General features: G+C 41.7%; 1 protein-coding gene across 1 annotated transcript in view; it reads left to right on the forward strand.

Annotated features, from left to right (window-relative positions):
- PPP1R1C (protein phosphatase 1 regulatory inhibitor subunit 1C) overlaps nt 1-7,060 on the forward strand; it is a gene marked incomplete at both ends in the record, with an annotated part of 53,825 nt that extends 46,765 nt beyond the window's left edge. The window contains 1 exon segment of the mRNA XM_080621751.1: nt 6,972-7,060. Within this exon segment, the coding sequence (XP_080477877.1) occupies nt 6,972-7,060 (89 nt within the window).
- Between the last annotated feature and the right edge of the window lie 8,755 nt (nt 7,061-15,815).

Here is a 15,815-nt window from a genome sequence, read left to right on the forward strand (position 1 = left end):
TGAAGTAATCTGATTTTTTTCCCAGGAGTTATTTAATTCAGGAACACTTGGATATTTCATACCTTGTGACACTCTTTAGCCTTCTAATCTGGTGCTTTGGTCAGATGGAGAGAAGCAAAAAGACAGCTATTGATTAAACAGCATAGATGTTGTTATGTGACTGCAAAAATGCCAGAAAGTTGTTCCATTTGCACTCATAATTTATAAGTAATCTAGAAATATGCTTTGAGGGAGTGACTTCATCTAAAAAGAATTACCAGGTCGAAGTGTGTTAGTGAACGGCTGCTAAATATGTTTTGGCATTAAGGGTTTCTTTATCAGCATTAATTGGATTAAATTACCTGCAGTGAAATATGAGCCCTTTGAGGAAAAACAGTTCTTGTCCTGCTGGCTTTAGAAGCATAAAAGGAAGGAGGGGCGGGTAAAAAGAAAACAAGCGGCAGTGTTCAGGCAGGCTTTGTTTTAAGGCAGAGTAAGAGTGAGGTTGAACACACCGTGGGTATGAAATCATTGCCAGGGAGCTGTGAGAAGGGGCAGCCTTGGGCTGGAAGGGCTTTTTGCTGTCAGACCTTCCAGGCAAAGAGCAAAGCCCCAGCCAGAGAGTGATGTTGTGGAGCAGCAGCTGGGTATGGCACAGTGGGTACTGGGGACCAGTGGGGTCAGTAGGATGGCTCAGACCCCATGAACCACCTCACACACAAGGGGAGAGCATGGCAGGGCAATACGGGCTGGGGGCAAAGCAGTGAGAGGGATGAAACAGCATCAGGATGGTGCAGGCAGAGTGCTTCTGGAGGGTCAGGGTGACCGCAAATCCAGAGTGACCCACTGCCTGGAATAAGGGACATCGTTCAGACAGGGTGACTCTGTGGATCAGCATTTGCAGTCCTTACTATTTGCAACTCATATTATGAAGCTTGTGTAGTTTATGCGGAATCAGCTTGATGTTTCTAACTTGGATCAGCTGTGTGGACAAACAATATCTTCTAAAATATCCCCTATTTCTCCCCCCACTTTCCTCTTCTCCTCCTACCCATCCCCCCAATATCCTCGCTGTGTTTGATTTGGGTTTTTTCTATGAGTAAAATCATAGAGTCTTTATTTGCTTGCTCATCCTTACTACTGTGCTTAATCAATGAACAGAAACAAACCCCAAACAACAGCACTCCAGTGCCTCTTAATTAATATTTGAGAATGCTGAGGGCATGAACTGTGTTACCTGTGTATGAAGATTGAAAATGTAAGAAGGAAATATCCTTTCAGATAAATTAACATTACCATAGTAGCAATTGTAAAGATGGTTGAGGTGACCAGAGTAATGAGTTTTCACTCGGTCTCTAGGAGAATGTAACCTTTCAGCAAACAATTCAGAGATTGCTAAACAAAGGTACTGGGTATGAATAGGTCCAAATTAGAAAAAATATCTCTGTGGACAGAGCTTCACCTCACTACCTCCTTATCATTTGCTTTGTATTGACAAAGAGAGGGGCACACAACTCAAGTAACCCTCCTAGAGTGACATGCAAGAGCCACTGTAATTGCCTCTTCTCTTGAGCTGTGGATGTATGTGCCAGTGCTCTCCCTGGCCTGCCCATCTCAAATGCCTCCTGACTACCCTTGACAGCCACTGCGGGTTACTGCAATGTTATGTGGCTAGATACTCTTTGAATCTAAGAGTATGACTACTATCATTTTAAGAAGCATTTTTATTACCTTAGACTTCTTTGCACTGTAAAAGTCTGATGCTTTGTGCATGGAGTGTATCCTTCCAGGAAAGCCAACAGCCTTTTTTGTTATGCATATTTGTATGTTAATATTTGACTATTCATGTTAATTTATTTCATTGTGTAGCTGAGCATCTTATTTCATAATACCACACATAGGGTCAGTTAATTCCAACAATCCTGAGGCTTATGAATACTGACATTGAGTCTTGTGCACCTATTGGGCAGTGCAGGAAACCCTGTAAGTCTTTACATTCAAATGACACTGTGGTATTAAATGACTGGCATTGTGAAGGCAGGCTGTAGAACAGAGGTTAAGAAAAATCATTAAATAAGATTGATAGTCACCTGCTAAGTGAAAATCAATTGATAATGCTCATTTGATGTCACTTTGCTCCCTTTCCTGCAATTTTCAAGTTTAATATATTGGCAAAAGTCTTCATTCCTACCAAAAATACGATTTCATGAAGCTTCATCATACTAACTGTATATCATGACACATTTTCTGTCCACAGCTTTCTGGTTTTCATCTTTCAAAAACTCCCTGAAAATAGTGCATACTGGCTCCTAGCAATTTCTGCCTGGACTACTGAATAGTAGCTGCTAGATGGGTACTGTGAATGTTCAAGAAATGGTTCTGTAACTCAAGAAGTAAACACAAGGAGATGAATTTTCCCTATAAACACAATACAATTTTTAAATTAATGTCCATTAACCTATAGTTAGGTGAAATACTATTTAAAGTGTTTGTCTTATTAAAGGGCCTGCTTAAAGAGGCCAGCTTTGTCATAGCTGAGCACCTTAGCTGTTTCTTCATGTATCACAGTTACTTAACTGTAAATGGTTTGATTATTGCAGGGCACAATTACTTCTGCTTGGGAGCATTAATTTATTTGCTTGTTTTACATCTGAACAACAGTTTCCCAGGGAACCAAGTACTGCCATTTGTGTGTGTCCTGGGTTCAGCAGCAGCAGTCAGTTTTTCTCCTTCTTAGTAGCTGTTGCAGCACTGTGTTTTTGACTTTTGGCCTGGGAAGAGCTGATAACAACTGATGTTTAGACTGACCAAGGACTTTGTGAGTCTCATGCTCTGCCAGGGAGGAGGAGGGGCCGGGAGGAAGCAGGGACAGGACACCTGACCCAAACTAGCCAAAGAGGTATTCCATACCACAGCACGTCATGCCCGGGGATGTAACTGGGAGCTACCCGGAAGGGCACGTCCTTCTTTCGGTCGGGCTCTTTTCTGGCGAGCGGTATCATATTTTCTTCCCTTGTTATTTCTCTTATCATTATTATTATTGGTGGCAGCAGTAGTGATTTGTGTTATACCTGAGTTACTGGACTGTTCTTATCTCAACCCGTGGGAGTTACATTCTTTCGATTCTCCTCCCCATCCCTCTGGGGAGTGGGGGGGGGGAAAGTAGACTGCGTGGTTCTAATTTACAGCCGGGGCTTAAACCACGACAGTGTGGAATAACAAAAAGAGAGAGGAGCCAAGAGGCCAGCACAGAGCAGTGACGGGCTCCTGTTGGAAGCAGAGCTGGCTGCACTCCAGTTGTATGACCCATTGTAAAATTCTGGTTTCAGTTGTTTGTAACCTTGTTGAACTGGAATAATTGGAATAACTTCTGTTGATTTTCTTGTTTTTTCAAGTGAGGTATTTGGAAAAAACTGTTCCATATTTTGGAGTGGTGTGGACATAAACAGTGAAGCGGAGGAAACTCCAGGTTAAGTGACACTGCGGCCACAACTTTCAGATGTAGACCATTAATTTCTCTTACTCTGAATTTGAGGTAATCTGGATCTTGCCCTGTAAGACTTAAGGGTGCACTCCTCTTTGAAAACTGTGCCTCTACAAGTGCTATGACAGCGAGGGGTTTGACTATCCAGCTGTGGTTATCTAAAGCAGCTGTGCTGGAATTTCTCCTCAAAAAACAGAGGAACTGATGCACAAGCAAAGCTATTTTCTTTTCTGACAAACAGAATAGTGAATAGAACTATGTATGGTATGTAATGAAACCAATAATGTTTCCATGTTATGGCAGTAATGACACCAGAAAGCCTAATTCAATTTTATGTCTTGTTGAAATCATGCATTTACGACTAACAGTTATGTTCCTGTTACATAACTGTTTTTTCACAAAACCCAGGGAACCTAGAAACTATTCTTGTGCATTTGCTGTTTAGATTTTTTATAAATAACAATAGACCATATCAGGTCTCTACTCTCTGTCATCTTTTTAGCTTGATTTTATTTCCTTTTTTAGTTTGCATTCTTCTATACCACAAGGCAAAGCTGAGAAGATGGGATTAGGCCCATTTACTGAGTCCTGCTTGCTTGTGCTGAACATGGGACAGGGAAAATAACTTTGAATTTGATTTATTTTCCTAGAATCTACTTCACTTGCTGGCTGAAATCAGCCAGCAAAAGGAACTTCACACCTTTCCTTAAACCTAAATTTCCACATAGAATCATAGAATAGTTAGGGTTGGAAAGGACCTTAAGATCATCTAGTTCCAATCCCCCTGCCATGGGCAGGGACAACCCACACTAAACCATGCCACCCAAGGCCTCATCCAACCTGGCCTTGAACACTGCCAAGGATGGAGCATTCACAACCTCCCTGGGCAACCCATTCCAGTGCCTCACCACCCTCACAGTAAAGAATTTCTTCCTTAGATCCAATCTAAACTTCCCCTGTTTAAGTTTGAACCCGTTACCCCTTGTCCTGTCACTACAGTCCCTGATGAATAGTCCCTCCCCAGCATCCTTGTAGGCCCCCTTCAGATACTGGAAGGCTGCTATGAGGTCTCCACACAGCCTTCTCTTCTCCAGGCTGAACAGCCCCAACTTTCTCAGCCTGTCTTCATACGGGAGGTGCTCCAGTCCCCTGATCATCCTCGTGGCCCTCTTCTGGACTTGTTCCAACAGTTCCATGTCCTTTTTATGTTGAGGACACCAGAACTGCACACAATACTCCAAGTGAGGTCTCAGGAGAGCAGAGTAGAGGGGCAGGATCACCTCCTTCGACCTGCTGGTCAAGCTCCTCTTGATGCAGCCCAGGATACAGTTGGCTTTCTGGGCTGCGAGCGCACACTGAAGCCGGCTCATGTTCATTTTCTCATCGACCAACACCCCAAGTCCTTCTCTGCAGGGCTGCTCTGAATCTCTTCTCTGCCCAACCTGTAGCCGTGCCTGGGGTTGCTCTGACCCAGGTGTAGGACCTTGCACTTGGCATGGTTAAACTTCATAAGGTTGGCATCAGCCCACCTCACAAGCGTGTCAAGGTCCCTCTGGATGGCATCCCTTCCCTCCGGCGTATCAACCGAACCACACAGCTTGGTGTCATTGGCAAACTTGCTGAGGGTGCACTCAATCCCACTGTCCATGTCACCGACAAAGATGTTGAACAAGACCGGTCCCAACACCGATCCCTGAGGGACACCACTCGTTACCGGTCTCCAGCCGGACATCGAGCCATTGACCACAACTCTTTGCGTGCGGCCATCCAGCCAGTTCTTTATCCACCGAGTGGTCCATCTTCAAATTGATGTCTCTCCAATTTAGAGACAAGGATGTCATGTGGGACAGTGTCGAACGCTTTGCACAAGTCCAGGTAGATGACGTCAACTGCTCTGCCCCTGTCCATCAGTTCTGTAGCCCCATCATAGAAGGCCTCCAAATTGGTCAGGCAGGATTTCCCCTTAGTGAAGCCATGCTGGCTGTCACCAACCACCTCCTTGTTTTTCATGTGCCTTAGCATGCATTCCAGGAGAATCTGCTCCAAGATTTTGCCAGGCACAGAGGTGAGACTGACTGGTCTGTAATTCCCCGGGTCATCCATTTTCCCCTTCTTGAAAATGGGGGTTATATTTCCCTTTTTCCAGTCGTTGGGAACTTCACCTGACTGCCATGATTTTTCAAATATGATGGACAGTGGCTTAGCAAGTTCATTCGCCAGCTCCTTCAGGACCCGCGAATAGATTTCATTCAGGTCCCATGGACTTGTGCACGTTCAGGTTCTTAAGATGGTCTCGAACCAGATCCTCTCCTACAGTGGGCCTAGGGTCTTCATTCTCACAGTCCCTGCGTTCGCCTTCCAAGACTTGGGTGGTGCGGTCAGAGCCTTTGCCAGTGAAGACCGAAGCAAAGAAGTCATTAAGAACCTCAGCCTTCTCCAAATCCCAGGTAGCCAGTTCTCCAGATATCTGCCGAAGGGGGCCTACATTGTCCCTAGCCTGTCTTTTATTCGCTACATACCTATAGAATCCCTTCCTATTATCCTTAACATCCCAGCCACGTTTAATTCTAACTGGGCCTTAGCCTTCCTCACCTGGTCCCTAGCTTCTGGGACAACATCCCCTGTATTCTTCCCAGGCCGCCTGTCCCTGCTTCCACCTTCTATCAGCCTCTTTTTTCCTTTGAATTTTCCTGAGCAGCAACTTATCCATCCAAGGAGGTCTCCTGGCCCTCCTGCTGCACTTCCTTCTAGTTGGGATGCAACACTCCTTAGCTTGGAGCAGGTGATCCTTGAATATCAACCAAGAGTCTTGGGCCCCTCTGCCCTCTAGGGCTGTATCCCATTACATATCCCATTATAGATATTTACTCTTTTCATCCAGCCCATGAGGTTTTTGGAAGTCAACAGAATACATTCTCTATGAGGGAAATGATCCAAACTTGTCATGGCTTTGACGCCACTAGTTCTCTCTCCATTGAGTGCAACGTCCTCTTTGCACCAGGACAGCTCTGCCGGTCATGTGAGGACTATGGTGACACATGCTGGAGAACACCTCTGGTGCACACGGGAGCTGTGACTGTGGGGCACTGGGTCCATGTGAGCACTGACCTTCAGCACATCAGTCTCAGAAAGGGGCTTAAATTGAAATTCTAGTAGAATAATTCCCATGTCTGCTGTCTGAGCCTTGAAAACTTCTAACTTGCTTGAGATCAGCAATACTAATCCAATCAGGGATTACCAAGCAAATACTGTTCTGTTCTACAAGGCATCTTTCAGCAGATTTGTCCAACAAAACATGATAAGTTTCCTCAGAGCCTATATTCAAGAGCATATTTCTGTTGGAAATACACCATAGTATTGTTTGAACTAAGAGGTTTGTGAACAAGGGAGTCAGTATAGGCATTTAAAAAACTTGCCACTACTTTGGATTTTTGTTTTTCATTTCCCTCAGGAAGAAAATGCCTGATGCAAAACAACACAGCTTTAACCATAACTTCTGTATTTTCAGGGATTAAGCATCTGAAGAGTCAGAGTGATTCAGCATTTCCAGAGGAAGAAGAGGGAGTTAGTGAAAGGGAAGAGGAGTGGGGCCATTAAGGAGCCGCGTCACAGAGAGTAACTGAACTGCGCGGCCGTGCGTGCCTCAAGACCGTTCGCCACTGCTTGTGTCCCCGCACCGTGCCGGCGGCACTGGGGCTCCCTGGGGAGCACCCTCGGCTGGGTTTTACAGCCACCTGCAATTGTGTTCTGTGATCCTTATACCCAAAGATAAACCAGTTATTTTAAAGTCATTTTTCTTTCGTTTTCTATGACTTAGAAATGTAATTTGCAAACGTGTTAGTCACCTGACATCAGTACTGCCAGAGCTTAACTACTGTGTGTGAGCTGTACTCTGTTGTAAATAAAACTGATTTAAAAGTTACAAAATAAATAATATGTTCACTTAGACAAGGTTGTATATTGTACAGTGGGTTTGTCTAGTGTGCAGAGAAATGTTCCTATAAAATCATCCTTTCAGTCAAAGCCAGCTTTTACCAGCATTGTTAGAGTTACTCGCAGTAGTTAGAAACAAACTAAGCAGAGGTGACTCTTAGTCTAGAGGAGGATGCAAAGACACTCTTCCCCATGTTCCCTGGACATGCAACATTTAAAGTACTACTCTTGCTTTTTGGTCTGAGGTTGCCTAGTCACGTCAGCCAGAACAGTTTCTCTTTGCACAAGATAATTTTTATCTGGAGGCATTAGAAAAGGTTTCAATTTAAGAGTCAGAGGAAACACAGGAGTGTGTGAGACCCGTGACGGTGAGCAGCGCCCTATGCACCAGCTGAGCTGCAGGAAATGCTCATATTCACTTCCGTCACCTGCAGCAAGTATAGGGTTACAGCCTTCTCTGAGAAAGAGGGCCAGACTACCCTGTGTTTGGCACAGTTTCAGCCTGTAAATGGTAGCATATCAAGGTGCAGGGATTTAGCATGTGTCTGAGTCAGGTTTTTTGGTTGAAGTTTGGCATGGTTCAGCATTTTCATTTGTTAGACCATGTAAACTCTATGGCATAAAATGAAATAAGGCGGAGAAGGAAAAACGTGCTTCTTCAAAGTTGCACTTGACAGATCGTTTCCTTTTTTATCAATGGCCATTTTTAAACCAATTCACTGTCATTTTGTATTACCTCCTTGCCTTTGATACAAAGTTTTATCCTCAGTTTAACTTTCCACTGCTTTAAGTCTCTTTTAAGGGGTTAAGCTAGTGAAAAAAAAAGGAGATGAAGCGTATGAAAACACAGAGCCTTTTGTCTATGCCTTGCATGGTGATTTCACTCTCAATCCAAAGTCTTCCATGAAGACCTGCTGCGAACAGGATCTGTCAACAAGTGTTTCTTTATATCTGGGAGCCGTCATTTTGCCCTCCATCTGTCTCTCGGTGTCTGCTCTCTTTGTTGCCATTTTCTGTGGAAATGCTGCAAAAAAGGATCTGTGACTCCAGCTCAGCACAGGTATGGAAGAAAGACTGAAAGAAGGACTCTTCAGATGTACAGAAGCAAATACGGGACTTACGGGACTGGAGGCTTTTTATGCTACAAACAACAAAAGGAAATAACCCTTCAGAAACCATCTGAATAGCCCAAAACCAAGACTGGAATTGTAGCAAGAAGAGCTGGCCTCTGGTCACAGCTTTGCCACAGCTTTGCTTTCGCACAGCACCAGGCTCTTCACATAGTTGTTCATTGACACAGTGCTCTCAGCTGTAAAACAGTCATTGGTGTTTAACCTTGCACCATCTATCCGTGTTGCTAGCTAATAAAATGCTTTTTATATTAATGGTTTTTTGCTGGTTATTTTTACCCACAGGCTTCAGATGAGGACTGCCTAGAACTTACAGGCAAATGAAAAAGTGTGCATGATTTATAATACTTGATACCAGGACAAGGCATTGAACACTTTGGAATCTCAACATTTCAAAGGCAACATAAAACACCTGATAAGAGCCTGGAGAATTCATTACTGAACACCATGTTTCAGGATGACAGATGGACTTGAGGATAACAGGAAAAACTAAAAAAGATTTAGTTTGAGCTGGACCTAAGTGTTTCCAGGATTGTTACTGCAATGACAGGAAAACAATTCCGGTTTACAGCTGTGATCTGGATGAAGCATCAAGATCTGATAAGAACCTCAGATAGCCACACCAGTATTTAGATGCATCTCTAAATCCAGATCTTATCATCCCCTCATCTCTAAATATTTCAGCTTTATCATGTTAAAAGCCTGTTTCTTTCTCTCTTTCTCGATCCAAGGTTATGCAAGCAGTTTGTCTGAGCACAGGGATAGACTCCTCCTTTCTACCAAAGGGACAGGATCGGTTGCAGAGATTTTACTATGGATCTACCCTAATACCATTTCCTGGCGGGACTTCATCTGAAGGACAAAGACAGGATGCACATTTTCTTACATATCAGTTATTTTCAGTTTGAAAAGCTGAGCAAACCCTGCTTGTCTGATCTCCTACTTGTGAGGAATACAGTACGTGGAGATACAAAGGAAAGAACCAGTAAAACAACAGCGCCCTGAAAAAAAGTACTTGGCATGAAGCAGAGAAGGATTGCCAGTGAATTGTCAGTGAGCCCTATGACAGAATATCTGGGTGTGGGGAAATAAGAAAGGAGAATCAGGAAAAGCAGTGTGCGTACTAAGCTAGGTCTTTTCTCAGTTTTGGTGAAGCCTCTGACTTTTAAAAACAGCTGCCTTAGACAGAGAGCCTCTCATACACTTTGGAGTGTAATTGAAAGCTGTCGCTGTTTCACAGCATGGAGAGCTCCACCTTGGTACACTTGAACCATGTAGACTTCTTTGTGAGAGTCAGTGGTCAATCATCATTGCCCAATGTGTTTACGTCACCAAATTCATGGATTAAAAAAACAAACAAAAAAATCCATTAATGTCATCTTTTGTTTTAGTGTAAATGAATCCATAAGGGGTTGAGAAAGCAAACAAAAAGTTAGTGAACACCAGGTGTCTCAAGGAAAACACCAGTATGAAAACACCTGAAAGGAAAATTGTGATGACATGTTCCCTGCTGGAGCTGTCTCCTCTCACAGTACCTGCTCCTGCTGGGGAAGAAGTCTTGCAAGTTTGGCAGGAGCAGGAGTTTTAGAGATGAGTTGTATTAGTTCATTTTCCACAAACAGGCTGATGGAAAAAGAAAGCAGAAAGAAACCTACCCAAGGCAAGTAATGAACATAGTTTGTTCTTAATGAGCAACTCTGATTTGTCTCTTTTTCCCCTTCCTCCCTCCATGTTCTTAAATCTGTGTTTCCACTCAGTGGTATTTTTGCTGTTGTTCTTGCTTTCAAGGTATCACAGGAAATGTTATTTGCAGGACTGAAAGGAAGCTGTCGCCTTGGACTGATCTCAGTCTTTTCCCGGTATCCCTTAACTCATTAACGTACAGTGGTTTAAAGCCTTTTGTCATTGCATCTTACAGCCTTGTTTCTTTTTCTTATGCTATAGTTGTTATTCCATGACAGGTTCTTCCCTTCAGAGAGATTTATGGAGAGGTTGTGCTAGTAAGTTATTTGGAAAAATTCCATGATTTGACTTACAGGATGGTATATGTTGTTTATTCTCCAGGTGCAAAGCCAGATAATACTTAAATAGATACAAAGTAAGAGCCAAGATTTAAAAGCCCTTTCAAAAGCATAATTTCCACTGAAGTCAGAGGAATTTTGCTTGAAAATGGCCAGAGGTTTTGGCCAACAGCACACTTTCCTTTGGGGAAATACTATGTGTAGTGTACAGGAAAGCCTCTCTTATTCTGTTATCAATTTAATTATTGAATTTCTTGCCTTTTTTTTATTCAGCTTACCGTAAATGCTGTTCAAGGCTTCAAAGATTACCCCACTATCTTCTCATGATATCATTATTTCTTCCCACTAATGTAAACTGAAATATCAGCATTAGTTCTTGCACCACTGGTGTTATTGAACAAAACCTATCACATCCAACACTATTGTGCTGACTGAGATGGAGCTGCAGGCAGAGGTTCTGCTGCCCATGTTTGGGCCAGGCCCTCCCCTGATGTCACACCAATAAGTGAGGAAGAGACTTCCAGTCCATCTGCATTTCCTCTAACAGATGTCAGTACCAAGGGACAGGTCGGTGGTGGCTCTTGCTCTTTAAAAAGATATTTGTTTTGTTTTCTTCCACAAGACAAACTGCTGACTCTACTCTCCAGAGCCAGGCTCGGCAGGCTGCAGTGCTGTGCATGGCTGGGGAGCGACTTCTGTGCAGCTTCTGCAATCTACAGGGCTGCTTTAGTACAAGCCTAGCAGCTGGTACTGTACAATGAGATGTCCCTAGATCAGTACAGGGTTCCTCCCCTCATTTGCTTTCTCTTACAGATTGAAACACAGTGGGTTTTATGAGGGACCTTATTCCTGCAGTACATAAGGCATCACCTATCCCCTAACCCAGGGGGTACGCTGTAAGGGCATATCGAAAACATGCTGTCCCTAAAGCTCCCGTTTCTTCCTCACCTATAGCATCCACGCTGGTGCTCAGATCCACAAACGTTCTCTTTTAATTCTTTTTTTTTGTTTGTTTTACTTCCCCCACCCCTCTTTCTTTTTCTTTTTCTTTTTTTTTTTTTTCTGTCTTCCTCACTTCTTTTCCCCCTCTGGCAGCTCAGTGCAGTGGTGAGCTGCCATAAGAGTTTCAGTTGTTCTGTTGGTTCCTGACATGTGCAATTATATTTGACCTTTTCATGCAGAGCATTATACTTGGCAACAAAGTGGATGCTAAATGCCTCATATGCTTTGCTGTATTTTCTCATTTATATCTGCTGAGGATAGCAGCACTCTGGGGAAATCTCATGCCAGACATTTTTGCACCCTCTACTAAACCTCAGGCCACTTGGTAAGATGCTACTCATCTCCAGTTACAGCCAAGTTGGCTGATGAAGTTTATACAAATTCAATGTTTACATTTTTGCTATAGGTTTGTGGGGCGGTTTTTTTGAGGGGGGGAGGGCTTGTTTTGTTTATTAAATAATCTGGGCTTTTTGGGGGAGAAAAAATATTTTGTACTACTCCTAGGCCAAACATAATCCATTTCAATTTTATGATGATTCATTTGCTTAGTATATACTGACCCTTAGTGGTAAGCTGAGATTTGAATTGCTTTGCCAAGTTTCTAGATTTTGCTTTTCTCTTTGGCCCAAATGTTCAGGAAATGGCAGGAATATTTGCTGTGCATCAGGATAGTCTATCTATGTAAATAGCCCACATTGTCTTCAACAGACGTAATAGGCATGTTAAAATAATGATGACAGGTGTTACTAGCCCTTCTGAAGGGAGGGCTGTGGAAAGCAGGAGTGTCAAAAGGTTATTCCAAAATGTGAAACAAAACCGTTGGCATTGAGAAGCAATACTCTCCACATAATGAGAAACAAGTAAGAACTCAGTATTTGGCACTAACGAACACCTCAAGCTAACTGTGGAAGGAATATTAATTAGGTTTCCAAAATAGCATCTTTCTGAAAAGCAGCTGAGGTGTAATATTGCTCCTTATTAATCAAAGCAATGGGACAATGTGAACTCTGCAAAAATTAAATGGTTTGCAGATGGCTGTGTGCATCTTTAATAAAGACAGAAGAACACAAGTTACAGCTTTAAATGCCACAGAGCCTTTCTGCATCTCCTCCTTTTCAGAGACCAATATTTGCAGTTTTCAAGGCAGTGAGGAAAGTGTGTTGGTTTCTTATTACATTTTCCCTGCAGCATAAATTCTGCTGATGTGCTTCCCTAATCATGTTAATTATACTGCCATATGTTGCTCTCATCTTTCTTTTTCTTTTCTAATGGGACATGGATTCTCACTTTTGAATATGTCATTTGTTTATTACATTTATCAAGGGTTTTAACATTATATGGGACTTTTAATTGCTTTTTTAAACACTCAGCAGATTGAATATTAAAAACAGACATGAAGGTCAATTATAAATAATATTTAAATTGCTCATGTCATTTTTATTCTCCAATTTACTGGAAATATCAACTCTGTAGCCCTGCTCCTGTACCTCCTATTTACTTGAGAACACACACATGTAGCCCAGAACAAATCTGGCTGCAGTCACAGTTCTGCCCTACTCCAAACTACCTCATGAAAGAACAGGGGTCCTTGTCAGACAGATACACTAAAATAAAGATGTATCATGCATCATATTACAATCTTGACACAAATATGCTGCCATTCATTCCAGCTGTGAACTACTGGAGTATCCCAAACAATAAAGGTGAATATCTGGTTTCCATAAAAGGATTTAAGATGGCTTAAAGTTGAGTAGTGCTTTGTATACAGACATTAAACTCCTAGAGTATCCTCCACTGCAGACAATAAGCAGTAAACAAGCTGAATACAGAGAAAGCAGGAGACAAACAATTACTATCCAATTATCAAATTAATTCCTGGTATAATGACACTAGCTCTCTTGGCTGGTGCAATTGCATCATAGGTGAATTTGACCATTTGGATAATCATATCAGGCTTTATACAAATTAATAGCAAATACTTTCATGTTATTTGATGTTTGTTCCTGGTATTATGGTACAAATCCCAAAATCTTACTCTAATGACAGGTTGGAGTGTGATGATGAGATAGCTAGCTTTATAACTGCAGTCCAAGCAAAAGTGAAAAAACATCTATTCTGCCTGTATTCCAGATCAAAGCCCAGATTATACTTACCATTTTGATTTCTGACCACCTTATTTATTTATAATTTTACCTCCTTTCAGGTTTATAAGAATGATCAACACAGGACGTTGCAAATGCGTAAAACTCTTCAGCTTTAAAGTTCATACATTATGTAATTTGTCAGAAAAGCATATTTGATTAAGATATTATCTATCCAAGCCCAGCTAATGGAAAGTTCTCCAACAGTTCTCCACCAAAGTGCTGTATTTTGCAGCACGATTCAGCCCAAACCAGTTAAACTCTCAGTTTTTATACGAGATTTTTCACATTTATAGCTTTGTGGATATAACTTGCTTCTTTGTTACCAGGGGACTATTCAGACATTCACAGTCTGATAAAACTTCTGAATGTTTGCCCTGGGAGATGGAAAAGGGGTCCCTGGAGAAGCTGTAAGTAACTACATCACCAGAAAAGTAAAATTATCCAAGGAAAGTGGCCTAAATGTTTGCATAGTGTGTTTTACAGAGGACACTTTCTTTTCCTCATAGTATTAAATGCCATTTCCACTCATTTTTTCCATACTGATTTTGAAGGATGTGATTTTTCGAAGAATTATTTAAAAGTGGATGCGCTCTCCTCTCAGACAAACTTGTCTCCTAAGCTACTGTAAATTTAAATTTCTTTAGGTTGATGTTGAATAATGTTAGTCATACTTACATTGTCCTCTTTCTCATGTAATAGCTGTTACATAATGCAACAGTCTATGTTAAAAAATGTACATTTTAGACTTACCACTGGGGATCTTGATTTATTTATTAATTTGAAGTTACTTTGGTCACAGTAGTGGCTTGTTTGATTTCTGGCATCTCTACAACAGAAGAAGGTCCTTCGCGCACGTAGCTGGCATAGCATCTGGGAAAAAGGAACTGCAGAAAATGTGATATAAAGTAGTAGTCTTGATTTATTTCCATCATGTACCATAAATTGTTAGGATTTGATACATGTCTAGGTCAATAGGATTCTTTACACTCATTTCCAATTTGAGTAGGAATGGCCTCATTTACTCCCTGCTCCACTGAACTTGGATGATTAAATTTGCACTATACCGTGCAAGTTGTGCCCTTCCTGAAAAATTGCTGCTAACATGAACAGTCCCAGTAACTCCACCAATACCAACCCACAGTAAGCATTTCTTAGGGTAAAAAAGTGTTCTATTGGTTACAGTTTTCTTCATGTAGGGCTATTTTAGCAGTAAAGGCTAAGAAGGCAAGACTCACCTAAAGAAATTTAATAGTTTCTTTAAGACTTGCTTAAAGAAATTATAAGGATGCAAGTGAGTTTGTACTGCAAACGGACACAATTACAGAGGAAGTGTAGAGTCACAAGCAGGTAAAAGGGCTGGAAACAACCATTTATGCTCTGTTACTTTTCAAATACTACCATATGCAAATGAGCAAACATGTTTCAGGAAAGCAGATCTGTAACTAACACTCAGGAGCTTCACGATCCTTGCCCTCAAATCATATTTATTTGGGAATATCATCATAAGAAATACGGACAAATACAGCAGAATAAAAACACAGTTTTAGATTGCCTTGTTGAAAATCAAATAAAAAAATACTGTCAGATCATAACCCATAACAATATTACATAATATATCTGTCAGATATTTCAAGATAAAAGTACAAAATAAGACTCCTGAGGGCTAATCTATAGCTACAGCTCCTCAGTGTGCTCAATGCAGGGGTACATGCCCATAATGCTGTGGGAGAGATGCATATACAAACACCATTTCTTATGGCCCCATGCAGTGTTTTGGTAGCGCAGCATTACAGATTTCAAAGATAAACTATTGTTCAGGGAGAGGCCCTCTCAAGAAGCCTTTCTGCCATCTGAACGTGAATTTCACGCAAGGTCAAAGCCTTAATTAACACATGTTGGCTATATCAGCGTTCTCCACCAGAGAAAATTCCTCATCCAAACAACACACTAAGCTTTGGGTCATGTCCAGGTAAAGTCTTGCTAAGAATAAAGGAAGAAAGAAAGAAAATCAGTTGGCATTAAAGAAAAACTAAGGACCTCTTGTATTTCAGCAACATCTACCACAGTGATTAAAACTGAGTACAAATGAGCAAATAGGATTATTTATACACAAATCACACTT

The sequence above is a fragment of the Psittacula echo genome, assembly GCF_963264785.1.
Source record: "Psittacula echo genome assembly, chromosome: 6".
NCBI lineage: Eukaryota > Metazoa > Chordata > Aves > Psittaciformes > Psittacidae > Psittacula > Psittacula echo.